Source organism: Trachymyrmex cornetzi, unplaced genomic scaffold (genome assembly GCF_001594075.2).
Source record: "Trachymyrmex cornetzi isolate Tcor2-1 unplaced genomic scaffold, Tcor1.1 scaffold898, whole genome shotgun sequence".
In the NCBI taxonomy this organism is placed as follows: Eukaryota; Metazoa; Arthropoda; class Insecta; order Hymenoptera; family Formicidae; genus Trachymyrmex; species Trachymyrmex cornetzi.
Window position 1 is genome coordinate 46433 of NW_017300242.1, and position 25701 is coordinate 72133.

Genomic DNA, 25701 nt, shown 5'->3' on the forward strand with positions numbered 1-25701 from the left:
TATGTGTGTATACGTATAATGTAGGGTAACTCCGGTATATACACCGCATCCATCAAAAACTTAATTTATTACGTATTACTTACTATGTTTATAGTAAACGAACTATGTCAGTAAAAATTTTGTACTGTCTACTATTATGAAAAAAATATTAGAAATTCGAAATATTTATTTTTCATATTAAAAAATTAACTTTTTGAAACCCTTGCATTTTTGCCATATATATCCTATAGGGGTGGGATATATGGCTACTCATAGGGGGAGGGGGGGATATGTACGGTTTATGAAAAATTTACAAATAATGCATATAAATAAGACGTATAATGACATAATAACTTATAAAATATGTTTATAAAGTTTTTTTTATTAAGGAATAAGAATGATAAATATGTATATGAAGTAATAAATATTTATGATCTTCCTACATATATTACAAATATTATGACATGAGGTACATATTTCATATAATGCGTTTATTGCATTTAGTGCACTGAATTCAATCTAAGCACTTCGTATGCTTTGAGCATAAATCCCGCTCGCTAAAAATGTCGTATATCCCAAACAGGTGGAATATACAAGACAACAAACTAAACAAAGAATACGAAAGCAAAGCTCTTGTATTTTGCTACACAACATGCTTTACTATTCCACTACACGTATGTATCGCGAAATAAGTCTTTTACACGCCCTACAGTAATCATTTTATGTAGGTTATAATTTATGATGGCGTTACTTATTACAGTGACAAATCGATTCAATTCACAATAAATTCATTAATATTAACAGTAAGAAGCTGAAATCATAATACAATATTAATATAACATAAAGGCATGTAACAGAGTAATTACGGGAAAATTACCCCTACTCCTTCTATTTTTTCTGACTTCTGCGGCATAAATCCCAGCGCGGCGTATTTGCCGGAGTTACCCTATAACAAATGAAAAAAAGATAAAATATTTAAAAAATATTTTTAAAGAAAGACACATATTTACACGCAACATTCTAATTTAGTACAAAATAAATTAAAAGTAAAAAATAATTGTCTTTATTACAGATATGGATATTATGGGAATTATCCCGGGTATGACAGATATGGAGGATATGGAGGATACCGAGGATATGGAGGCTATGGGGAATATGGAAAGGGATATTATCCTGGTAGTTATGGGGGTTATGGGAGTTATGGTGTTGGAGGTTACGACAATTTAGGATACGGACGTGATTACGGCCGTTACGATGGATACGATAATGGTTATGGAAATACATATGGTACATATGGCTCAACATATGCAGCGAGGAGTCCATATTCTCCATACAGTTATCGTAGCGATAGTTATGGCACTTCTTTGAGTAATCCGTCTGGTTATCGTGGTTATTCATAAACGTGACTTTGTTATATATTTTCATGTAACACTTACAAACATTATAATTAAAAATGACTTAATATACATTTGTGTTAATATATATACAATTTTAGTATAATAATATATAAACTATTAATTACATTTTTTAATTTTGTTGGAATATGCAAAAGCTGTATGATAACATATCTTTCATATAACACATATATCACATTTCATATATCACAAAAGAAAAAAATCAATGATAAAATTTTATAATGCAAAAAATATATGTATGCTATATAAGATTAAAATAAAAATCTGATAATTATATTATTATAATTATATTATATTGTTTACGATACTTTTTATTCCTCGCGTATATTTATATATTTTTCTATTTACAATTATGTCCGAGTTCTCGTCCGGATTATAATCATTGTAGTCGCGTTCCCGCGCGCCCAATCCAACAGGGTTTTATATAGAGAAGGAAAAACCTTCTCTGCACCGGCGCGGTGCTCGTCGCCATTAACTCCATTGTGTTTCCTGTTGCCTCATCAACAGTTCGCGTAGTGGTCTGTAGAGTTTTTTCGTTCGCATCTGACTTCTATTCTCCTTCACGATGCCTAAAGACAGGTATAGAAGCCGCTCTAGGTCTCCTAGGAGGCCATCCAGAGCCTACAGGGCTCGGTCCTGTAACCGATATCGCGATCGTTCGATATCAAGATCGCTCTCGCGAGCGGATTGGTTCTCGCGAAGAACATCGCAACAATCCAAGGATTCACTCACGCCAGCCCTCCGAGAATCCACGACGATGGAGAAGCTGATTCATCTCGTCGAAGATCAGGCGAAGCGCCTGGACAGAATTGAGGTTAGATTGCCCGGCGCTGGCCAGCGCGCAGTGCTTCCGACGTCGCAGCCCCACGGAGCTTCTTCTTCTTGTTATTGGCCTCGCAGCCTACGCAGGCTGATACTGGGCCATTGAGGTCTACGTAAATTGAATCGAATCGTAATTGGGAGTGCGATGCACCGGCCACCTCGAACCGGGCGAGTAAAATAAAGGATGATGCAATCAAAATGGTGGGGCGCCCCTTCACTTCCGACGTCGCAGCCTCACGGAGCGTCTCCTCAGCCGTCGGAGAACAAACGATTTCCTTAAACCGGGGCTCTGTACCAGGTGTGCCCATGGTATAAAGACAAGGGTATGCTCATCCCATGGAAACCCACTGCGCATCTCAACAAGCTTACGTCACATTCGTAAAAGAGAGAAAGAGAGAAGTTTATATGTATACACAACCCCTCTCTTTCTCTCCTTCGAAACGTGACGTATGTTGGTTGAATGTCACGTGGTACCTATATGCGCATGAGCATACCCTTGTTCTTGTATCATGGGTGTGCCCCCTCCGCGACCCCTTGCGCACCCTGTGCCATCGACATAGAGAGGGCTGTTCCTCCAAAGCATTTTTCTTTAAGGTAATACCTTTTCTTTTTAGACTCTCTTCCGGAGAGCTTGACGTCGGTTTTCTTTCGCCCTAAATCAGGACGAAGAGCCGAAGGTCCAGACTTCTCTCTCGCTCGCCTCGAAGTGGTTTGGGCCCAAGGGTGACACGAGCGGGGATTTTTCCTAGGACCCGCAGATGTTTAAATCGGCCAGTGACACGGTTCACTCTGGCTTAAATGCCGAAGAATGGAAAGTCTTTCTGTCCACATAAGGTTATCCCCGCGACACAAGGCCCTTACTCCTCTGTCTCAAAGAGAGACGAGCACCAGGCTGCTTTACAGTCATAGGTTGCCACCTGCCTGAACGCTCTGGGTACATAATAGGGGCCTTTCCTCTATTAGCAATATTATAAAATATTTAAGGAAAGGGAGAGGAGAAATTAAGTATTAATTTAAAAACATAATTTTTATGTTTTATTATAATAATTTCTAAACATCTATGTATATATTAAATTATTATTACATACGTACTATATATATATATAACCTTTTTATTCAATTTTATTTCAAAAAATTAAATATAAAATGTTTTAGCACAGAAAAATCTCTGTTATACAAATTGTAATAATAAATATTAGGATATTGGTTAGTATGGAACCGTATAGAGTCTAGAAATAGCATCTACGAAAAATCTCTCTTTAGTTTTACATCAAACTAAATATTGAATAAATAACCGTAATGAATCGAATATAAGTTTTATAATTTCTATCAACTTAGAAAAAATTATCATTTTTTAAATAATGTAGGATAGCATATATATTAAATAATTTAAATAATACAAAATTATGCAATATATACAAAATTCAAAAGCAATAATGTTAGAGAAATTATATCTACAAAAGAGATATTTTTTGTAGATATTTTTATTTTAAATTTTTTAAATTAATCAAATATTAGCAGAAAATTAACTATCTGTCTGTCCTTTATGCAGCTTTACAGGATAAATTAATTTAATAAAAACGATACACACTGGAAAAATTTGTTATTAATTCAATTTTTAGTTTGAAGGTTTTATGTATTCTATTGGCTTTGGTTATTTCGGCAAATATCTTTAATTTGGCTATCCATCAACTAACCAGCAGCTGACGGACAGGCAATGCCAATATCCTATATTTATTTCTCTTCTCCAGGAGAAGACAAGCTCTTTTTAGAACGATCGCAACTCAAACTTAATAAGTTAGTGTTACACTCCTCATTTCGCCTTTCGTCTTCGCTCGATGTTGGTCTTAACTGGAACATTCAAAAAGCCAAGATTGGATTGATATAATGCCTCTTTGAGATAGTCGATATTGCCAAGTTGATTTATATCGAGCGTTTTTACAACAAATTTGTTGTCTTGTGTATCACATGTGTCGCATGCATATGGAACAGGAGTAGCGGATGGGAACATAAGTTTCATCTTACTGCTGTCCATCTTTTTACCAGGACAGTATGGTACGAAGATAACAGGAATGAATCCCAATTGCCCAATGATAGAAGTGAGAGTCGAGCTGGTTGCTACGTTTGTGTTGTTATTCGGCTCGACTAAGTAACAGGGACATGCTTGTGAATTTGGCCCTACAGGTAACGATAAGGACTTGACGTTGATGGAGCTGGGCGGCTGAACCCGTATAGCGTCGAAAACGGGATTCATCCGGAATGTCTGCTCAAGGCGTGCATTTACCTGTCTGTCCGGAGCAGAGGAAGGTCCATCCGACTGAAAGGACATGTTAGAAATCAGTTTGCCATCCACATCGGCAGAATTATTATATTGTCCATCCACATTAAATTTGTCTTCTTGTTGTTTTAATTTATCAAATTGATCTGAGTCTTTAGGAAGCTTTTGCTGTTGTGAGTTATATGATGGATAAAATATTGACTTTTGGTACTGATCCCGATCATGCACAGAAAATTGCTTGAAATTATTTTTCGAAGGTTTCTTTATTTGTTGCGATCCTGTATGTATCAAGTGATTATAAAATTGTGAATTCGGTTTTAACACATCTGTATATTGATAATCTTCGATCTCATATTTCAATGATGACGGTGTCAGATCTGTTTGCAACAGTGAATTAATTTTATTTGCGTTGTAGGTAGTTTCTTTTTCCCCATAGATTGACGACATGGATTGAATTCCGTATTGAGGTCTATACTGACTATGCTTTATATATAATGATGTATTAACTTTTGCTGGGTGTGACAACTTTGACAATTTGATATCCTTTAGAGTATAGCCCGTATACGAAGAATCAGTTTTATTATTAAAACTATATTTCGAGAAAGAGTTATATCTGTCTGTATCAAATGACTCAATGGTAGAATGATTTATTGAACTTTTATGCGAAGGTTTTCTTGTTGGTTTTATTCCGGGTATATAATCTGGATCACCAGGCCATGGTCCATCAGGACCCGGGGAACCGGTTGGCCATGGTCCGTCGGGACCATCAGGACCAACGCCACCGACACCTCCAATGCCACCAATATCACCAATCGGACCTACACTTCCCACCGGACCCTCAGGTCCTATTGGCCCTTCTGGATTCTTTGAATCTTCTGTATATTCTGGATACGTAGGATAACCTGGATAACCTACATGAATGTAATCAGAACAATATGAATAAATTATTATATATTCAAATCTTGTGCAAGAATAAATAATGTTTGACGTAATATTTATAATTACGATAATAATAATTAAGAAATCTTAATAACATACCTGGTTTATTCGGCTTGAAAGAAATGCATGGCCTATTTGGTGTAGTGGTAATCCCGGGATATAATAAATCATCTGGTTTACCTAGCGTCTCAGAATGTAAAGGTACATTAGGTGTTTCTGATGTAACAGGGTAAATAGGATATCCAGGATATGACAATATTGGTTTTCCTAGATTTTCAGATATTTCTGATATACCGAGAGTGCCAGATGTGCTAGCGATACTAATTCCTATGTGTCCTGGATATGATGTTCCCGGAGTTCCAGGTATACCAGGATATGTTGGGTATAATTCGACTATTCCGGGAATGCCTGGAGTTCCTGGATGTCCAGGATATGATGACGTTCCTGGTCGTCCTGGTGTTCCTGGTATACCAGGTATGCCTGGAATACCAGGGATGCTAGGAGTTCCTGGATACCCTGGATATGATGGTCCTAATGGTTTTCCTGGAATGCCTGGGATAGATGTTGGCGTTCCTGGTTTTCCTGGCGTGCCTGAAGTACCAGGAATTCCAGGAGTTCCTGGATACCCTGGATATGTTGGTGTTCCTGGTTTTCCTGGCGTTCCTGGAGTACCAGGAATTCCAGGAGTTCCTGGATACCCTGTATGTAACGGTATTCCTGGTTTTCCCGGTATACCTGGAGTACCAGGGATGCCAGGAGTCCCTGAATGCCCTGGATATGATGGTTTTCCTGGAATTCCAGGTCTCCCTGGAGTACCAGGGATGCCAGGAGTCCCTGGATGCCCTGGATATGACGGTGTTCCTGGTGTTCCTGGAGTACCAGGGATACCAGGAGTTCCTGGATGCCCTGGATATGACGGTGTTCCTGGAGTACCAGGGATGCCGGGAGTTCCTGGATGCCCTGGATATGACGGTGTTCCTGGAGTACCAGGGATGCCGGGAGTTCCTGGATGCCCTGGATATGACGGTGTTCCTGGAGTACCAGGGATGCCGGGAGTTCCTGGATGCCCTGGATATGACGGTGTTCCTGGAGTACCAGGGATGCCGGGAGTTCCTGGATGCCCTGGATATGACGGTGTTCCTGGAGTACCAGGGATGCCGGGAGTTCCTGGATGCCCTGGATATGACGGTGTTCCTGGAGTACCAGGGATGCCGGGAGTTCCTGGATGCCCTGGATATGACGGTGTTCCTGGAGTACCAGGGATGCCGGGAGTTCCTGGATGCCCTGGATATGACGGTGTTCCTGGAGTACCAGGGATGCCGGGAGTTCCTGGATGCCCTGGATATGACGGTGTTCCTGGAGTACCAGGGATGCCGGGAGTTCCTGGATGCCCTGGATATGACGGTGTTCCTGGAGTACCAGGGATGCCGGGAGTTCCTGGATGCCCTGGATATGACGGTGTTCCTGGAGTACCAGGGATGCCGGGAGTTCCTGGATGCCCTGGATATGACGGTGTTCCTGGAGTACCAGGGATGCCGGGAGTTCCTGGATGCCCTGGATATGACGGTGTTCCTGGAGTACCAGGGATGCCGGGAGTTCCTGGATGCCCTGGATATGACGGTGTTCCTGGAGTACCAGGGATGCCGGGAGTTCCTGGATGCCCTGGATATGACGGTGTTCCTGGAGTACCAGGGATGCCGGGAGTTCCTGGATGCCCTGGATATGACGGTGTTCCTGGAGTACCAGGGATGCCGGGAGTTCCTGGATGCCCTGGATATGACGGTGTTCCTGGAGTACCAGGGATGCCGGGAGTTCCTGGATGCCCTGGATATGACGGTGTTCCTGGAGTACCAGGGATGCCGGGAGTTCCTGGATGCCCTGGATATGACGGTGTTCCTGGAGTACCAGGGATGCCGGGAGTTCCTGGATGCCCTGGATATGACGGTGTTCCTGGAGTACCAGGGATGCCGGGAGTTCCTGGATGCCCTGGATATGACGGTGTTCCTGGAGTACCAGGGATGCCGGGAGTTCCTGGATGCCCTGGATATGATGGTTTTCCTGGAATTCCAGGTCTCCCTGGAGTACTAGGGATGCCAGGAGTCCCTGGATGCTCTGGATATGACGGTGTTCCTGGTGTTCCTGGAGTACCAGGGATACCAGGATGTCCTGGATGCCCTGGATATGACGGTGTTCCTGGAGTACCAGGGATGCCGGGAGTTCCTGGATGCCCTGGATATGACGGTGTTCCTGGTGTTCCTGGAGTACCAGGGATGCCGGGAGTTCCTGGATGTCCTGGGTATGTTGGTGTTCCTGGTTTTCCTGGCGTGCCTGGAGTACTAGGGATGCCAGGAGTCCCTGGATGCCCTGGATACGATGGTTTTCCTGGTGTTCCTGGAGTACCAGGGATACCAGGATGTCCTGGATGCCCTGGATATGACGGTGTTCCTGGAGTACCAGGGATGCCGGGAGTTCCTGGATGCCCTGGATATGACGGTGTTCCTGGTGTTCCTGGAGTACCAGGGATGCCGGGAGTTCCTGGATGTCCTGGGTATGTTGGTGTTCCTGGTTTTCCTGGCGTGCCCGGAGTACCAGGGATGCCAGGAGTCCCTGGATGCCCTGGATATGATGGTTTTCCTGGTGTTCCTGGAGTACCAGGGATACCAGGATGTCCTGGATAGTAGCGGTAACTTGTTACTTTTTCTACTCGGTAATGAATAATTGTAACTTGTTTTAAAAAGTGACTTTCCGTTTTCTAGTATGTTATATATTTTTGAAATTTATTTTGACAGTTATTGTTTGGAGAATTTTCAATGATGCTAAACAAATAGTTTTTAAATGACATCTATAGTGAAAAAATGAATATGATATAAGTATTTTCGTTTCAATTGTATATTATTATACGTAATGTTACTTTAAATATTATATTTTTGCATAATATTATTCCTTTCTTTATTTTATTAATTGTATATATATACAGGGTGTTGGGAAAATAATGATAAATTTTTCATAAGGGTAGAATGTGCTAAACTGAGAAGAAAAACCCTCTACCATGTTATAATTTTCTCAATAGTCATGATACTAATTGCTATAAATTACCGAAAATTGGTCTTCAATAAATTTTTACTTAAATACTATCAATTTTACAGAAAAACTACAAGAAACAAAATTTGTTTATTTTCTTCTAGAAATCTACGAATTTTTTCATAATTTTTTATCAACTTTTTAATACTGCATTTTCTCGCTTTACCAACATGAGAAAATACGATATTAAAAAATTTTGAAAAAATTAAAAAAAAATTCTTAGAGCTTTATGAGAAGAAAATAAATAATTTTTATCTCTTGCAGTTTTTCTGTAAAGTTGATAGTATCTGAAAAACTACAAGAAACAAAATTTGTTTATTTTCTTCTAGAAATCTACGAATTTTTTCATAATTTTTTGATGATAGTATCTGAGTAAAAAATGATTGAAGACCAATTTTCGGCAATTTTTCGCAATATCTTGTTAATTATTGCGAAAATTGCAAAATGATAGAGGACTTTTCTTCTCAGTTTAGTCCCTATGCAAAAGATTTATTATTATTTTCCAAATATCCTGTATATATTTTTTGGACTAAACTTTATACACAAATTTATTATTTTACTAAGAAAAACATCCTTATTATTGTTAAATCATTCCCGTATCGTTTATTTTAACTTTAATATGCTTTTATTTGATTATTGGTATGGTCAACGCGATGCTACAAATGCTTTGAAACGTTTTTTAATTGGTCAGTTTGTAAAATTCTTTCTTCTGATTGGTCCATCAAACACTTCAAAGCATTTATAGCATCGCGTTGACCGAGACTTTGATCACAACCTACGCCTCTAATTTTATTATGACTATTTACTGTTATTGTAATATTTTTTATTATTATAATTTATAATTGTTGGTTACGTCATTGTGGAGTAAATTCCTCTTGAACATGATATTATATATTTCTGTTATTAATTATTACTTATATCTAATAGATTCCTAATTCACTTTTACCATCCAGCTTTTCAACTAGAGAATCTTATAGCGAATTCGGTCACTTGCATTACACTAGATCAGTGCATATTGAAAGCTGCTTTACATGACATTAGCAAAGTTAAATGTAAAAATATATAAATATTTTAAACGATTAACTACCCAGATAGCAAAATGTCTGCAGTCTTCTAGCAGACTGTCAGCAGATTCTGCAGGAAATGGCGGCAATCTGATATCAACTACATCCGCATTAGGCTTGTGTTCTGTTAACATCATCTGTCGACATAATGTGAAGGCAAATTGTTGGCAGAAACTGAGCAGATCCTGTCGACATTATCTGACACTAATAGCGTTTTCGATTGGGCAAAAGTTAGTGCGCACCAGTGCGCACTCAGTTCACACCAACACTGGACGAGTTCCATGGGTTGCACTGAATAGTGCAAGTTCAAAAGAATACGCCAAGATTTTCAGTGCTAAAGCTGAAACTCATTTTTGTTCACTTTGAAGCAATGTTCAACAAAATGTTACAAAACCACAGTAAAAGATATTAAGAGTAGGGACAAGACCCCGTTTTCAATTCAATTGCGCAGATTTGCTTGTCCCTATGTATATCCTTAACTGTGATAAAACGTGCACTGAACTGGCACCGTCAAAATATCTCGTGCCACTTAGTGCGCACTGAGTGCGCACTACGCGAGTGTCGTGCGATCAAATGAACACGTGACACTAGCCAAGTGCTCATTGGTACTGCCAATCGAACACGCTTTTGACACTGAGTGCAGCCAGTGCACCCCAATCGAAAACGCTATAAACTATCAACAAAAACGACGCAGATCCTGCTCTAACACGACCTAACAGCAGATTGTCATAAAAATTGATAATTGATAATTGATTGTCGACAGATTGTCTCAGAATCTGCTGGGTTTCTGTCAACAATCTGCTGTCAAATCGTGTCGACAGGATCTGCTTGGTTTCTGTAAACAATGTACTATCAGATTACCACAAATCTGCTCTGTTTCTTTCTCCAGTCTGTCATTTACTTCTGCTTGCAGATTCTGTTACGTTTTTTCTAGCTGTCTGTCAACATTATTGTGTACATCTAATTCTGTAACAATTCTGTTGTTATTTTATTGGCATAGTGTGTAGCATACATTTCAAAACTCTGCTTCCTACAGGCTTGGCTATCTGGGTATCAATCAATGATATTTGTCACGTTATTTAACGAAATATATGTGTATCATTTTATTATCAAAGTTGATTATATTATATCACTGAGCAGCATTGAGATATTTTATAGAAAGTAGCTTTTAATATTCACTAATCCAGTGTAGTGCGAGTGATCGAATTCACTATTACTCTTTAATGGATGAATGTTACCGCCTCACAATGGTATTGATACTTCAATTTATTGCGAGTGTCTTCTCAAGGTTTTTAACTACAAGTCGTGGATAACAATTGATTGTACCATCTACTGAATTTTTTGCTGAACAAGGCTTAAAGATTAGTCGAAACATGTATTTTATGATATATTATAAAATATTTTAAAGAGAAATAAAAACTGCGCACCGTCTACAGAACTAATTTCTAATTGCCTGGCGTTATCATTTGTTTATAATACTTTTTTGAATCTTTATTGTTGATATCGACAATTATGATTTATGAAAACGTATTTCATGTATTTCTGCTTTATCTACATTGTGATAAGATTTCGAAATGTAGAGGTATCTTCTTATTTGATGCTTCAACACTCAGTCTGACAATCAAAGTTTCAATATTATTTCTGTTAACCTCTAATTGTAATGATTTTTATGAAAAAATACAGTATCAAATGTTACTCTTTTTTTAATTTTTAATACATCTTTTACTTTCTAATACATTATGAAGTTTATTAATAATGTAATTAATTTTATATATAATATTGCTCTATATATGTGTATGTTTTATGATGTAATTTTAAATACATTGTTATTTTTTTTAATATATAATATAGTATTTAAAATTTTTATACCTGATGAGCTAGGTTTATAAGGAGGTCGAGTTGGTTTTGTTTCAATCATTGATCCGCTTCCAATAGGTGCTGCTTAAAATTCCAATAGATGACCACATATTTATTTTAATAACACACTCATTTGCAGTTTTTATGTATAATATACATAAACCTGACAATAAAGTTCCCAACTGTAGCAGTAAAGAAACACAGATATTACACATAACAAAGTGTTGTATTTTATCTTTTAAAAATAATTTATTTATTTTATAGAGCTTTTTTAATATTATTTTTTATCTTTTAAACTTTAAAGTAATCCTTCATAACATGTATGCATTTTACATATCTTTAATATAAACCTGTTTTTTTTTAATTTGTAGTTAGAATGCTGTCCCCCCCCCAAAAAAAGCTCTAAAATATTTTATTTAAACTCAAATGTTATTATTAAAAACATTCTTTACCCTTTTGTGTAATATATTAAATATATTTTATGAAGAAATTGAATAACGTTTTATAAAAGAAGTTGAATAAAGTTTTATAATTATATAACATGTACATAGATTCGACTTATTAGAAAGATAAATATTTTCAAAACATCGAAGACTTTTTAGAGGAATGTGATGACTGTTCTAAACAGAATTGCAACTATATAGACTTTAAAAAAAGTTTCGAATATTTAATAGATATATAAAATGTGTTGATGTCATGGGAAACGACTTCAATTTAAAAAATACAATATAACGTTTGTTATGAGATATTTGTATTCTTTTTTTATTTCTGCAATTCTGGAACTATACTGTTAGATCACATATACCTTCATTTACATACTTCCTTCACTTGATGGAATGTTCGTGCTTGTGTATTGCGCACACACCATGGGGAAATGTAACTCTCGCCATGGTGTAATCACACCATGATGCTCGTGATGATCATGTTTGTCTCCGTTTTCATGATGTTCATGCTTGTGAAGGAAAAGTTCCACGTCTTTCCCTGGTTGAACAACGCGATAACCCCATCCGTCACTGATATAAAACGTTGTTTTTAGATGGCCAAAGGGATCAACGTAGCCATAACATCCATAGGTAATCCCATGTAGGCCACGTATTTCGTGATGAAATTGTCCATGTGGGTTGACATCGTAACCATATTTGTATGCATCTGTAAAGTACAATAATCAATTGTAATCGCAACTTGTTATATCTAAATTTTGACCATAAGAAAAAGTGAAACCTATAATTTTTACGTCTTATTTTAGGTAACATTTTATATTAAAAATGGAACATATTAAAATTATGGACTCACTTTATTTGTGTGTCAAACTCTTTATTATCTATATTTTTTTCATTATTTTTAAGTCTTTTGGACTTGCCTGCTTCAAAGTTTTGGCTTAAGTACTGAATTTTTTGTTCATCGCTGATGCTTAAAATCACTTCTCCATCTCGATTGGTACTTGTTAATTTCTGAGTGAGTTGCGACATGGAAGTAGCAATCACCTGAAAAAATAATTGTTTTTTTTATTGTTTGCAAGACATAGATAAGTCGAATCTATGTACAGGGTGTTACAGATACATACTAGGCAGTACGAGTATCAAACACCCTGTACATGTTATATAATTATAAAACTTTATTCAACTTTTTTTATAAAACTTTATTCAATTTCTTCATAAAATATATTTAATATATTACACAAAAGGGTAAAGAATGTTTTTAATAATAACATTTGAGTTTAAAAAAAATTATTATTTCTTAAGATAATTTATTCAATGAAAAAAGGAATAATGGTGGTAGTGGATAGTAGTGGATAAAGGTCAATAACGAAATAGAAGTTAGAATTGAACGAAGAAAATATTGTTCCGTCCACACAGGAACTAGCGATATCGTGTATTCAATGATTCTAGTGACTATAAAAGTATTTAAATTTTTGTTATGATTAATAAAAATCTAAAGATATTCATGTTTTATATGCATATATAGTATTTTTCAATATCTATTTATAAAGCTATATAATTATTCATGCCCCTGTAAATACGCAGTAAACTACATTTACAGTTATTATATATGTTATCTTTATGCAGAAGACTCTTTTTCTAATAAGAAACAGTTATTAATCGCAATAATTTGCTTTGTCCAGGCACGTGACATTTCCAGTGAAACATGATGTAATTAGTTGTTTAAAAACAGTTGGCCTTTAATATCAGTCGTAGAATTATAAGTATTTGATGCGATCTGCAAGCACATATCGTGAAATATCATAGTCGGCATTTCCAGTTTCTGTAGTTAGAGCGATTTGTAATTCTCAGCTATTAATTTTCCAAACATTGTGCAACTAGTAACACGCAGTCTAAAGTATTTTAAATATAAATTATGTTTCGATTGTGTAGAAAAAAAGAAAGGAAGGAAGAAAAAGGTATGAAAGTAAGAAACAGGGAAAAAGAATTTTGTTCAGAGACTAGACAAAAATCTAATAAGCTTTGTAGATTCCACTTATTTTATATTCAATAACATTATATATAAGCAGAATTACGCGGCACTCCTATGAGTTCTCCACTTTTTCCTATTATTGCTGATCTAGTTATGCAAAAATTAGAAAAAACAGCACTAAATAGGTTTAATAGTCAAGTTCCTTTTTACTACAGACATGTGAATGACCTTTGTGTTGCAGTTCCATCTCATATGATAGATTCTTTTTTTGATTGTTTCAATTCTGTGCCAGACTTCAATTCACACACTTTAGAGATTAGTGATGGCTCGCTTAATTTTTTAGATGTTAAAATAATGATCATCAACGAACAATTAAGTTTTGATTGGTATCATAAATCAACTTTCTCGGGTAGATTTATCAATTTTTTTTTAACCATCTCTTATCTCAGAAAAGAGGAATAGTCTTTAATTTGGTGGATAGAGCTTTATTGCTTTCAAACAAAGAACATCATGTGAAAAATATAACTTTTACAATTAATATACTATGACTATTACATAATGATTATCCACTTGATTTTATTTTTTAGACTTTAATAACAGAATTGAGAACATCCGGAAAAGAGAATCCAAATTACGTGAGAATAATGATGAGAATAAACATTTTGAGAAAGAAGTATCTTGGTTTGTGGTTCCTTTTATTCCAGGGTTCACAGATAGATTTAAACAAATGAGTAATAAGAATATTAAAACTGCATTTTATAGTACCAATAAGTTAAATAAATATATTAAAGTTCAAAAAGATTCAGAACAATCTAATAAATGTAACGTTGTCTACAAAATCTGTTGCAATGATTGTGTTGCATCGTATGTTGGACAAACGGGTATGCAACTAAAAACAAGGATTGCAGAACATCGTAATCATATTAATTGGAATACGTCTACCCGTTCTGTGATAACTGAACATAGAGTGCAGATGCAGCACGATTTTGATTGGGATAGCGTTAAGGTTTTAGACGAGGAACCACGTTACAACAAACAATTGATATTGGAAATGTTAAATATTAAAAAACAAGATAATAGTTTGAATCTTCAAACCGATACTGAAAGTCTTAACAAAGCTTACATATCTATTATAAACAAAGTTTGACACTATCGATATTTGTGTCATACCAATCTATCAGAAAATTAAAATTAGTTCGTGGCGAGAAGTCGTTGTGATAACTTGTCTCATAAGAGTTCTTTATAACAAGGAAAAGGAAGGAAAAAAATTTTTTAACAATTCTTTTTTAACTCATTTAACTGGGAATAATACTATTTTATTCTTTTTGTTTATTATATTGTCTTATAATTTAATTGAGAATTGTGTATAATTGATAAAAAGTTATCTGCGAATTTTTTTATATCTTTTGACAAGGATCGACTAATACAATGAGATACTCGAGTGTTCGGTGAGTGTGGAAAAGAGATTATTTCTTTTAGCAGTCTTTCTCATAAATAAAAAATAAATAAATATTCTGTTATGTATATAATATCTAGAAATTTCAAACATACGGTCAGTAAATCGTTTGAGAGAGAAATTTTATATCTTGGAAGACACTCATCTACCATTCAAGGTCGATCATAGATATTTTTGTAATTACCCAATATTACCGAATATTAATGAATATCTTGCGGAAATGTTAACTACGTTGGAACATCTGAAGATGGCTTGATATAAAGCTGAAACATGTAATGAAGCTTACTAACATTCAATTAAATTTTTATTTTTTTTTAATTCTGTGACATATATATATTTTTAACGTTTTATTTGACTCTTATATGTCCGTTACATTATTATTTGAAATTTTATAATATTTAAGAATCCTACGAATCTTTTTATTGGTATTTAATATGCTTTCACTTTTTTAGGTGTGATCGACTAAGTGTTACTCTCTCTGTCGTTTCTGATCTCAATGAATTATCCATTTTATATAAGCGAAAGTCGAAAGCGATCAATGACTAACAGTAGAAATTCTTATTCAATTTTCAATCTACATGAGATAATAATTTAGAAGAATTTTGCATATACATCGTCCACATACGTTACATATAGGTACATCGTTCATATTATACACATATATCGTTCGCGAACGTGTGTGTAGTTTCAGTATAGTAACGCGTAAAAGTAATAATATAACTTTATAATAGATGCATCATATTGGATGCAAGATTATTTCAATTTAATGGAGATCAAATTTAATTGATTGATATATATAGATTTATCTTTTTCTCAAATTTTCGATTTATTCATGATTCGCATATTTATTTTCTCTCCATGTATGTGCATAATATAAAACGATGGTTTTATGCACTCACGTTCGCGATTTATATGCATATCCTTTCCTGTATACAGAATATATAACGGAGAAGATGTTTTGGTCTCTTGAATTTATTTGAATTTTGCGGGTATAATAGAAAATTTATTTAAATTTTACTTAACCTACTTCAAAGAGTTCAAAGTCTTCAAATTAACTGTAGGTAAGTATGATTCATAAAAATAATTGTAGTACTTTTTGATTTTTAAAAGGTATCTAGAAAGATGTGTGAATCCGAAAAAAATTTATTTTAAATAAAAATTTGTTTCAGATCTTAAATGCAATCATTTAAACAATTAATTAAAAATTTAATTAGATAAACTTATATTGATTAATAAATATTATAACTTAATTATAATAAGTAACTAATTGCAATAAGTTATATAAGTTTAATAATAATTTAATTAAATAAACTTATAATGACTAGTCAGTTTTATAATTTCTGGAACATGTCAAGATCGTATCTCATGTTAAAGATGCAAGGGATCATATATCATATATTTAACTGCTCGTCTAGTTGAGAATATCTCAAGTTATCAATCGTTGCAGTATTGCCTATCTAAAAAGATTTCTACGACCTTCTTATTTAATTAAATAAACTTTTTTAATTATAAATATATTATTCATATTTTTAAAATTATGCGACATTTCCATACACGATATAAATTTTTTTTAACTGTTATTAAATTATTATACCCTCCCCCATTTATATTATTTGCAAGGCATATTACTCAAAATATTCAAAAACTATAATAAGGTATACCGGACAATGAGAACATCAATACAGCGCTGTAATTAATGCGCAAAAAAAATACATAATTATCAAATAAAATTTACATATTATAAAGATGTACAATGATTGTCGCAAAAAAAACCGACAATCATTGTACATCTTTATAATATGTAAATTTTATTTGATAATTATATATTTTTGTGCGCACCAATTACCGCGCTGTATTGATGCTCTCATTACCCGATATACCCTATTATAGTTTTTAAATTTGAGATCCTGATTAATATTTAAATTTTCAAAGTATTCAGTAATATTTTTATAAGAATTAAATAGAATATATTTATAAAAATTAAATAGAATTAGAAAGGATTATACAACTATATAAGAATATTATGCAGCCGCTACATTAGTATATTGTTCATTGCATTGGGGTGAATCGACTCGGGGATAAAATTTGACATATCGGTACCGAATTCGATTTCTTGCTCATCCCCTCTTGCTATTCTATCCAACAAGTCTTATAGTTTAATAATCAGGATATCTACATTCTCGTAAAAATGCCATCTATTGCAGAAAATAACGATGATCTATCAGAAACTGTTGCCATATCCGCAACCTCCCTAAATGGCGACATAGAAATAGTTTACGTATTATTTATGTAGATTATCTCTCAATTTTTTACTTTTCATGCTTAAAATATTTCAACTTCTCCACGCCACATCATTTTAGAATTATATTAATATTCATATTTAGATCCTAATAAAATAGATCTTTTAATATATATTTTAATAATCATTAATATTCTCCAATAATCCATTTCATTCGTTTGTCATGTAAATATGCCACAAAAGTGGCACATATCCTGGTCGACTAACAAGTTAGGTTTGGCCAGGATCCACGGTCGCGATTGATGATCTCAACCGTTGTTCCACCCACGAGAAGGGAAAGTCGCGATTCCAAGAAGGCTGTGCGAGCGAGACTCTTCTTCGTCGTCTTTTTCTTTCAGTCCTGGGTTGACAGACTATATAACGAAAGGTTAATATATGCTAGCTCCCGACCTAACCCTTCTCTACGCGTACCTGCAGCGTCAAATGTTGCCGTAACGATTAATGCCTACGGTATTTATGTCGCGATATTTTAGTGGACAATAGCAAGATCGTTTCAGTCAAACGACCGTAGCGTCAAAGTACTAGCTGTTTGTTTTTCAAGGCAATCTTAACATACCTTTAAATTTAATACAAAATATTACTCCATATATTCTCCTTGTGATACGTTCTAAAGGAAAAGACTATAATCTATAAATTCTAAGAACACTAAACATCTAACTATTACTAAACTTTTTTATAGAAATATTTTAGCAGATATAAACTCATAATATAGCAAGCAAATATTAGTCGTTACAAATTATAATGAAGAAAATGTGATGCTGATTAGACTAATTGTTTGGATTTTTTAAATAAAAATATTTTTATTTATCGTTTATTTAAATACGTAATGGATTTAGCTGGAATTAAAATTGGTAATGGCTGAATTGAAATTTTCATAAACTCGTAAAAATGACATCCGGAGCAGTAACTATTAAAGTAAAAAATTTTTCTGACAATATTTTATCATAAATTATTAATCTTGTTAAAATTAGTTCAAATTTAATTTTTTCTTGAAGAAAATGTAGAGTCATCGATTGTACGTTAAAATATGTTAATTTATGCAACGTTGTAAATCAAACTATTCGCGTGCGCAACTAATATACGTGATATGAAAAGAATGTCCCAGATTAGTAAACTGCCCTTTATCTATGTTAATTAAATTGATTGATAGGGTAAAAAAACTTACTTGATAGATTAATGCTACGATTTTTTTTATAATTATTAATTAGCTAATTATCTAATTGCTAATTATTCGAGAATATCATGAAAGCAAATTAGTATTATTGTGTAATTTATATAACTTTTAATTAATAATTATTAAAATATTTAAATTACTTAAATTATATGTTACTGTTACAATTTATTGATCGTTTATTTTACACAATTTTTGATACTATTGTATTGTACTATTATTATATCTGCTATTATTAACATGTATTGTTTACTTTGTTACGTTTTATTTATTTAAAATGTGATTTAATTATTTATAATCTTTAAAGTCTATATTTAATATTATGACGTCAATGGACTGATTATCCCATGTGTATTATAATTATGATGAGATGTGTCAGGAAAATAAATAAATTGAAAAGATTATACAAAGTTAATTTAATTGTATCTTTCTTTGACATTCTAATGAATTACTTTCATATTTATCTATCATGACTTTTTATCTAAGGGTAAGAGAATGAAAAAGTGGGGAAGAGAGAGAGAGAGAGAGAGAGAGAGAGAGAGAGAGAGAGAGAGAAGGAGAGAATCAGGATTCTGTTCAGGGACGCCGGGAATCCGCCAGGAATATCAAAAAAGTGACTGCCCTATCATTTAAATCGAAGACTAACCTTATACACGATTGCAACTCTCATCCTTGATTATGCAAAGAGTGCAAGGCGATCTTTACTATCGTATTAGAAGTCACTATTCAACCTTTTCTTTAAAATGTTGATAGATCAAATTGATACATCAATTGCTTATACGGTATTTTGATTTAGTTAATACATATAATTATATGAATTCCGCAGAACTATAATGTAAAATTATATAATAATTTCCTTTTAATTGTTACGATAATAATATTTTTATTATTATCGTAACGTTGACGAAATTGTTGCAATCCTATTATTACAATACAATGGAATTGTAGTTATTTCATTATAATAGAAAAAAATTATTGATACAATTAAAATATTGATAATTGTAATATTTTATAGCCAAGTAAATATTTTTTACAAAATAAATATAAAATTTAATTTTAAAGCTATCAGTTCAATTAAATTTAATAAAACATATATTTTAACTTTTGTAATATCATAATAATAAATTATTTAATCTTTTTTATTCTATTGCAAAACTGCTACTACATATTGCATGTTTAAAATGTGTACATCGTATATTATAAAAGATATATAATTAAATTTTTAGTTAAATTATTAAATAATAAAATTTTAATTTAATTAGGTATTTTTATATCGACGATCTTTGATTTATATATTTTTAATATGTTAATTTTTCTATTAATATTTAGTCCATAAATTTTTTATTACGCGAAGAAGATAATATTGCAGGTAACTAAATATTTAAAATTACATCTAAAGTTTTAGCGAATCTGAATGTTATCAAGAATCAATTGAAGCAGACAAAATATATGTTCAAGACTAAAGGTAAACGTAATGGCATTTGAGCCGGATATCTTAATTGCTCATGGCGAATCTACCAGTCAAATGGCCAAAGCTGTATCACCTTATGAATCACACACAGAGGCCGGATCATCTTCCAGTGAAAGTCACCTGTAAGTAGTTGCGTAAGGGACACCAATGATTTAGCCTGGGGCAAAGCCTTTGATACGTAATTGTATGTCAATCGCATTGATCTCACAATCAATAAAATCGCACAATCAATAAAATTATGTTGAAAAATATTTTGTAAATTAGTCGCATTTTTTTGTTACCTTAATATTCTATGAGTTTTTAATTATAATACTCCAGATAACTGTCTTCTCTTTAGAATCACAAATTTTATTAATTAATAATTTTTTAAATATTAAGATTACAAGAAAAGAGCTGTAATTTGAAATTTATTGATGAGATGTAGACCTTAAAATGCTCTTCTATCAGTTTTTTAAAATTATTATTGTATTTATATATTGCATTATAAAAAGTAATTAATATATAGTTTAAACTGATGTTTAAAAGTAGTAAATATGGATATGCACATACACACAATAAATCTTGTATTCTCAATTATGTCAAAATTTTAATTAAATTCCAATTACATGCAATAATACGTGAATTCAATGATACGTGAAAGCTCGAGTATGTAGAAATGTGCAAATATTTCCAGATTACACGTGTGCACGTTTAAGGCAAAACTTCATTCCGCACATCGCACATATGTGAATGACACATCTTGTTGCGACAATTGTATACATGAATCACGATGGTTCTTAGAAAGAAGTGATCTTCTTTTAATAATAAACTTTTCCATAAAAGTATATCTTGTGATTGGTGAAAGAAATAAAGAAATTGTTATCTAGAATCATTAAGGTAATGTAGGATTTTAGCTAAAACATATTAATTTTGTTTATGTATTCCTCTATCTAAACTATTTTTTTAATTTTTAATAGATATTTCGTTATATATTTAAAAATTTTGTTTAAATAGAATCTATTTTAATTAAACAAGAAACAAGGATTTGTTGATGCTACTTACGAAAATTAATCATATTTACAATATACAATAAAAAATTATATAATTTTGATTACTTAAATAAAGAAAGTACAACAAATATTTTAAGTGCATTATTAGAAATAGATTTGTAAAATGAATTAATTATTGAATGTAAAAAATCATACCATATATTAGATATTAAACTTAATTCCTGCCGTTTTTCGTCTCCAAAATTGATTTGTATCGAAGGGAAGATGAATGAATACCTTAATCAAAGTAATTTCCTCCATTTTCTACTTTATTACTAATTAATAATAATTAATAATATTTTGATTAAGGTATTTCCCTTCGAAATAAATCAATTTTGGAGACGAAAAACGGCAGGAATTAAGTTTAACACCTACTACTTGCGCGTAGGTGGGAATATGCATATGCACGCATAGATTAAACTATTTAATATTACAATATTTTAACTGTTAATATTTTAGGAAAAATATTTCAAATTAAAATAGATGAAAGTTTTAAAAAAGGAAAGAAATTGGAAATTTAAAATTTTTTTCAGGAAAGGAATTGTTAATTTAATGGAGAAATTGCAAATTTGAGATGATCGAAATTATATACAATATGTTATATGATGTTATTGCAATGCCACGGCATTGAAATAAATTATGAATGAAAATGTAGTGCAACGACATTCTCACTTGAATGAGTGTCAATATGAATGGAAATCTCGATTAGATAACGAGTCACGACGGACGCAACTATTACTATACATATATATAAGTAATCAGTGTCACTTTCTACTACGTACTATTATTACATAAATAATATACTACGTAATAGTATTGATTCGTAATTAATAGTAATATACTAATAATAAATGACAGCAACGAACTGCATTTATATGCATCTCTTTATATTTATGTTTAAGTATGTTTTTTTATATTTATATTTAAATTAATATATTTTTTACCCTCCTATTCATTTTTTTTATTAATAGTAGGGGATGTATCGGAGCTTGGTGGCACAGTTTTCACAATTTTAGTATCACGAAAAAAAAACTTACGATGTAAGTTTCTTATACAGTAAATTTTATATTAAATTAATAAAAATGTAATAAAAAACCATAAAGAGAGATATAATATTTTCTGATAAAAATTTTTTTTTATTATCTTTTAAAAATATCTTTTAAAATTATTTTGTATAATCAATAGCAAACTGCTATTGCAGAAAAACAAATATGTATTGTAGCTTGCTTTAATATAAAATGTTAAATATAAAATGGTTTTATCAAAGTTAAATTGTAATTGAATATTTATACATTTCTTACACGCACGATATAGTAAATTAAGCTTGCCGCCATAAATAAGATTTGAGCTAATATACCCCTTTCTACATATACTTGCTTCCAATCATTTTATTATAAAAAAATACTATCGTTACTCAAAATAATATAGTAAAAGGAACTTTTTTTTTAATTAATAATATGTCACTTAGATTGTGATTAGCTAAAACTGAAAAACTTGTATACGAAATTTTCAAATATTTAAAAATTTATTTAAATTCTCGTTTTAAATCAAATTTCTCTTTTTTTTATTATATAATACTTGAAAAAAATATTTATACTTAAAAAAAGATATCCTGCAATAATTTTTCCACTGTTTCTTTTGTCATAAATACATAAACGGAACGCAATGCTAACTTATTTCTCATACCAACAAACCCTGGCAAACGTATTAAAATATCTTAATAATTAAAAAGTAAATAAGAAAAATATGTAAACAATCAAAAATGTATTTCGTATCAATAGATACACAATTTATTATATATTTAAATTAAATATATGCGTGGTAATATACGCAACAGGTTGTGAAATGTGTCGAATATCTATAAGACATTAATATGTGAGAATATATTATGTTAATATATCTTGGATCGGATTTCTAATAGATTTTAGGTAGTGAAATTTAAATTACTGACTGAAAATGTCATATGTTTATATATATATATATATAATCTCTCTTTTGCAAAAACATTTTATCTTAAAATTTACTTTTTAAATATTAAAATTAATTAATTTAAAACATATTTTTACTATTATCACTTAATTATTTTGACAAAATCATTAAATATCTTAATTTTATGAAATAATTAGTTGTTATTTTAAGAAGAAAAAAATATTTATTTATTCAGTTTTTTTTGTCAATTTAGTAAGTGTAAGAAAAGTAAATATATATAATTAAATAAGTTTCTAATTTCTAAAGTTTTATATATAAAGATGTACTAAAGACGACGTACCAAGATGAAGAGGGCTGCAGTTGCACGCCGCAGCATCTTGACCAGAATCCTTTTTCAGCAGGGCATTGTTCGCGCAGCCTCTCTATAATGACGAGGATGATCCCCAGAGATAATCGCACGCAGCGCGTCGTTCGAACTGAACACGTCGCTGGCAGAAAAAGACTTTTATACAGGGTGGGGATCGCCGATCCCCCAACTGGTCTCATGCTCGCTCTATCTTCTCTTTTATCTATTCTTCTCATTTCAATTTCTCGAGATTCACTCCTGTACTTTCTTTCATCTCCTCTTTCTCTTCTCTTTTTTTTATGCAGAATGTAATTTTGTCAAATCATTGTTAATTAATTTAACATGTTACTTAAGTGTCAATTTTATCGTTATATTTTTATTTCGATGATTTTTACAAGCATTTTGAATTGTTTACTTTAGAAAAGACATTAGTTATAAAGTCTTGTTTATTAAAGTCTTTTGTTATTTTATCACTTTATTGTTATTCTTATATTTAATTATCCTTGATTATTGTTGTTAATTTGGTCTTTACTCAGAATAATTTTTTAATCTTAACTGTATTTCTACCGCATAAAGGATTGAATTAATATCGATATTCGATACCATTTGTAGTGGAATGTTTCAATTATTACGTACCCTTTAGTCTCTCTTGAACAAATGACGTACAGACCTCGATTAAGAATAACCTGCTCAAAATGTAGTTCAGGTGCGCTCTTACGCAAGTGCACTTAGGTTTCTTCAGTTTATGGCTCCCACACTTACTGAACAACCAGATGAATTAATCTCGATTAATTCGAGTAAGTTCGTCATATATGGTTAACGACGATGGCGCGAATTCTTAACAAATGTCAAGATGATTAATAAGAATCAATTAAATATTACGGATCGTGGCGTTTAATTGGATTCGAAGAACACTTTCAATGTCTTTCGTGTCATTGTTGTAACACTATTGACTTTTATGAGGTTTATTTATTAGAAATAACTTCCCTATAGAAGTTTAATGTGCTTTGTCATTGTTAATGAAGCAATAGATTGCAATACTCAAGGGGGTTACTTTCATTCTTGCTCGAGAAACACGATATATAAAGAATAGATTAAAATTTAAATAATAATGCACAGATAAATTTTAACGTATTTTAATTTAAATTTTATAAATTTCTTAGTTTTAAATTATTATTTGTATTGTAAAAAGACCAATTACGTTTATAATATTATATAAATATATATTAATATATAATTTTACGGGTGCAATATGTATATATATATGTAATTATATGTATGTAATATTATGCGTAGATGTTTATTTAAACCTAAATACAATTTAATAAAAATATCTCATAAGTTTTTAATAAATTGTAAAAAGATTTATATAAAAAGAACTGTGACAATGAGTTTAAATTTAACTTTAGTGATGATAATATAACAAAGAGTCATGTTTATACTGAACAAAATTGTAGATATTTCTTATTACATGACATGTCTTGTTATATGTATGATGTCTTTTTTGAGAAACAATCTGTTTAGAAAACTAACTTTGTCTATGTTGCATAAAGTTTCTGATTGCAGAATGATTTGTGTTGTAGTTTACCTTCTAGCATATTTGTAAATTATATCAGTGTCTGCCAAATGTGTAGAATGTTCCTGATTTGAAAGCATCAAATCTTTCTATTAAAAAATTGTTCTATTATTTCCCGCACTTTTTGAATTATATGAAATTATTTCTGAAAAAGAGTTTTTAAAAAAAAGAGGTTGAACACTCCTTGACAAAACAGAATAGGCAATGTATTCGCGCCTACTTGGAAATTGAAAAAGATAAGGATTTATCGTCTGTTTATATTTCTGAAATGTATTTTGAATTAAATTCCCTCTTCAATTAATAATTTCAAGATCTTGAAACGCTTTCAAAGCTTTTGTTAGAAGAAAGACAATTTTCATTAACGAAAGAATCTTTAAAAGGCCAAACGTAAACCTTGTTAAATATGGGATATCTTATATGGCAGGTATATGATATGAGAAAGACGTGACATTGAGATTTGACACAAAAAATGCTCTTCAAGCATGCTTGTTGCATTTCAATGGCATCTATGCGTTTCACATGCCGTTGGCGTAAGGCAGTTCCTCAAGACGTCAGCGGATTGATATGAATATTTATAT

At 32.2% G+C, this 25701-nt stretch overlaps 2 protein-coding genes across 5 annotated transcripts in view; one reads left to right on the plus strand and one right to left on the minus strand.

Annotated features, from left to right (window-relative positions):
- Positions 1-1431, plus strand: part of LOC108769344 (ankyrin repeat domain-containing protein 13C) — a 19198-nt gene extending 17767 nt beyond the window's left edge. Inside the window, exon 11 of the mRNA XM_018520262.1 lies at positions 1052-1431. Coding sequence (XP_018375764.1) covers positions 1052-1379 — 328 coding nt within the window. The 3' untranslated portion in view covers positions 1380-1431. The remainder of the gene's footprint in view (positions 1-1051) is intronic.
- A 2325-nt stretch (positions 1432-3756) lies between these two features.
- Positions 3757-23665, minus strand: LOC108769343 (Collagen type IV alpha 1). Of its 4 annotated transcripts, none has more exons than XM_018520260.1 (7): positions 23542-23665; positions 12796-12919; positions 12255-12584; positions 11448-11519; positions 6169-8103; positions 5533-6096; positions 3757-5405 (listed from the first exon to the last, which is right to left on the minus strand). In XM_018520260.1, the coding sequence occupies exons 1-7, from the start codon at positions 23575-23577 to the stop codon at positions 4030-4032; spliced, it is 4437 nt and encodes a 1478-aa protein (XP_018375762.1). In that variant the 5' UTR covers positions 23578-23665; the 3' UTR covers positions 3757-4029. The 4 variants fall into 4 exon arrangements, with proteins under 4 accessions (XP_018375762.1, XP_018375763.1, XP_018375761.1 ...); XM_018520261.1 differs by having other exon boundaries at positions 3757-4067; positions 4501-5405; positions 5533-8103; XM_018520259.1 differs by having other exon boundaries at positions 5533-8103; positions 11448-11516.
- Between the last annotated feature and the right edge of the window lie 2036 nt (positions 23666-25701).

Bases quoted from the DNA above. Each gene is read 5' to 3' on its own strand.
- LOC108769343 (XM_018520257.1), bottom strand. From the start codon at position 23,577: ATGCTGCGGCGTGCAACTGCAGCCCTCTTCATCTTG. The intron at 12,585-12,795 runs GCAAGTCCAAAA...TGTACTTTACAG, and splicing joins AAGCCAAAACTTTGAAGCAG to ATGCATACAAATATGGTTAC. The intron at 11,520-12,254 runs GTATGTAAATGA...TGGAATTTTAAG, and splicing joins CATTCCATCAAGTGAAGGAA to CAGCACCTATTGGAAGCGGA.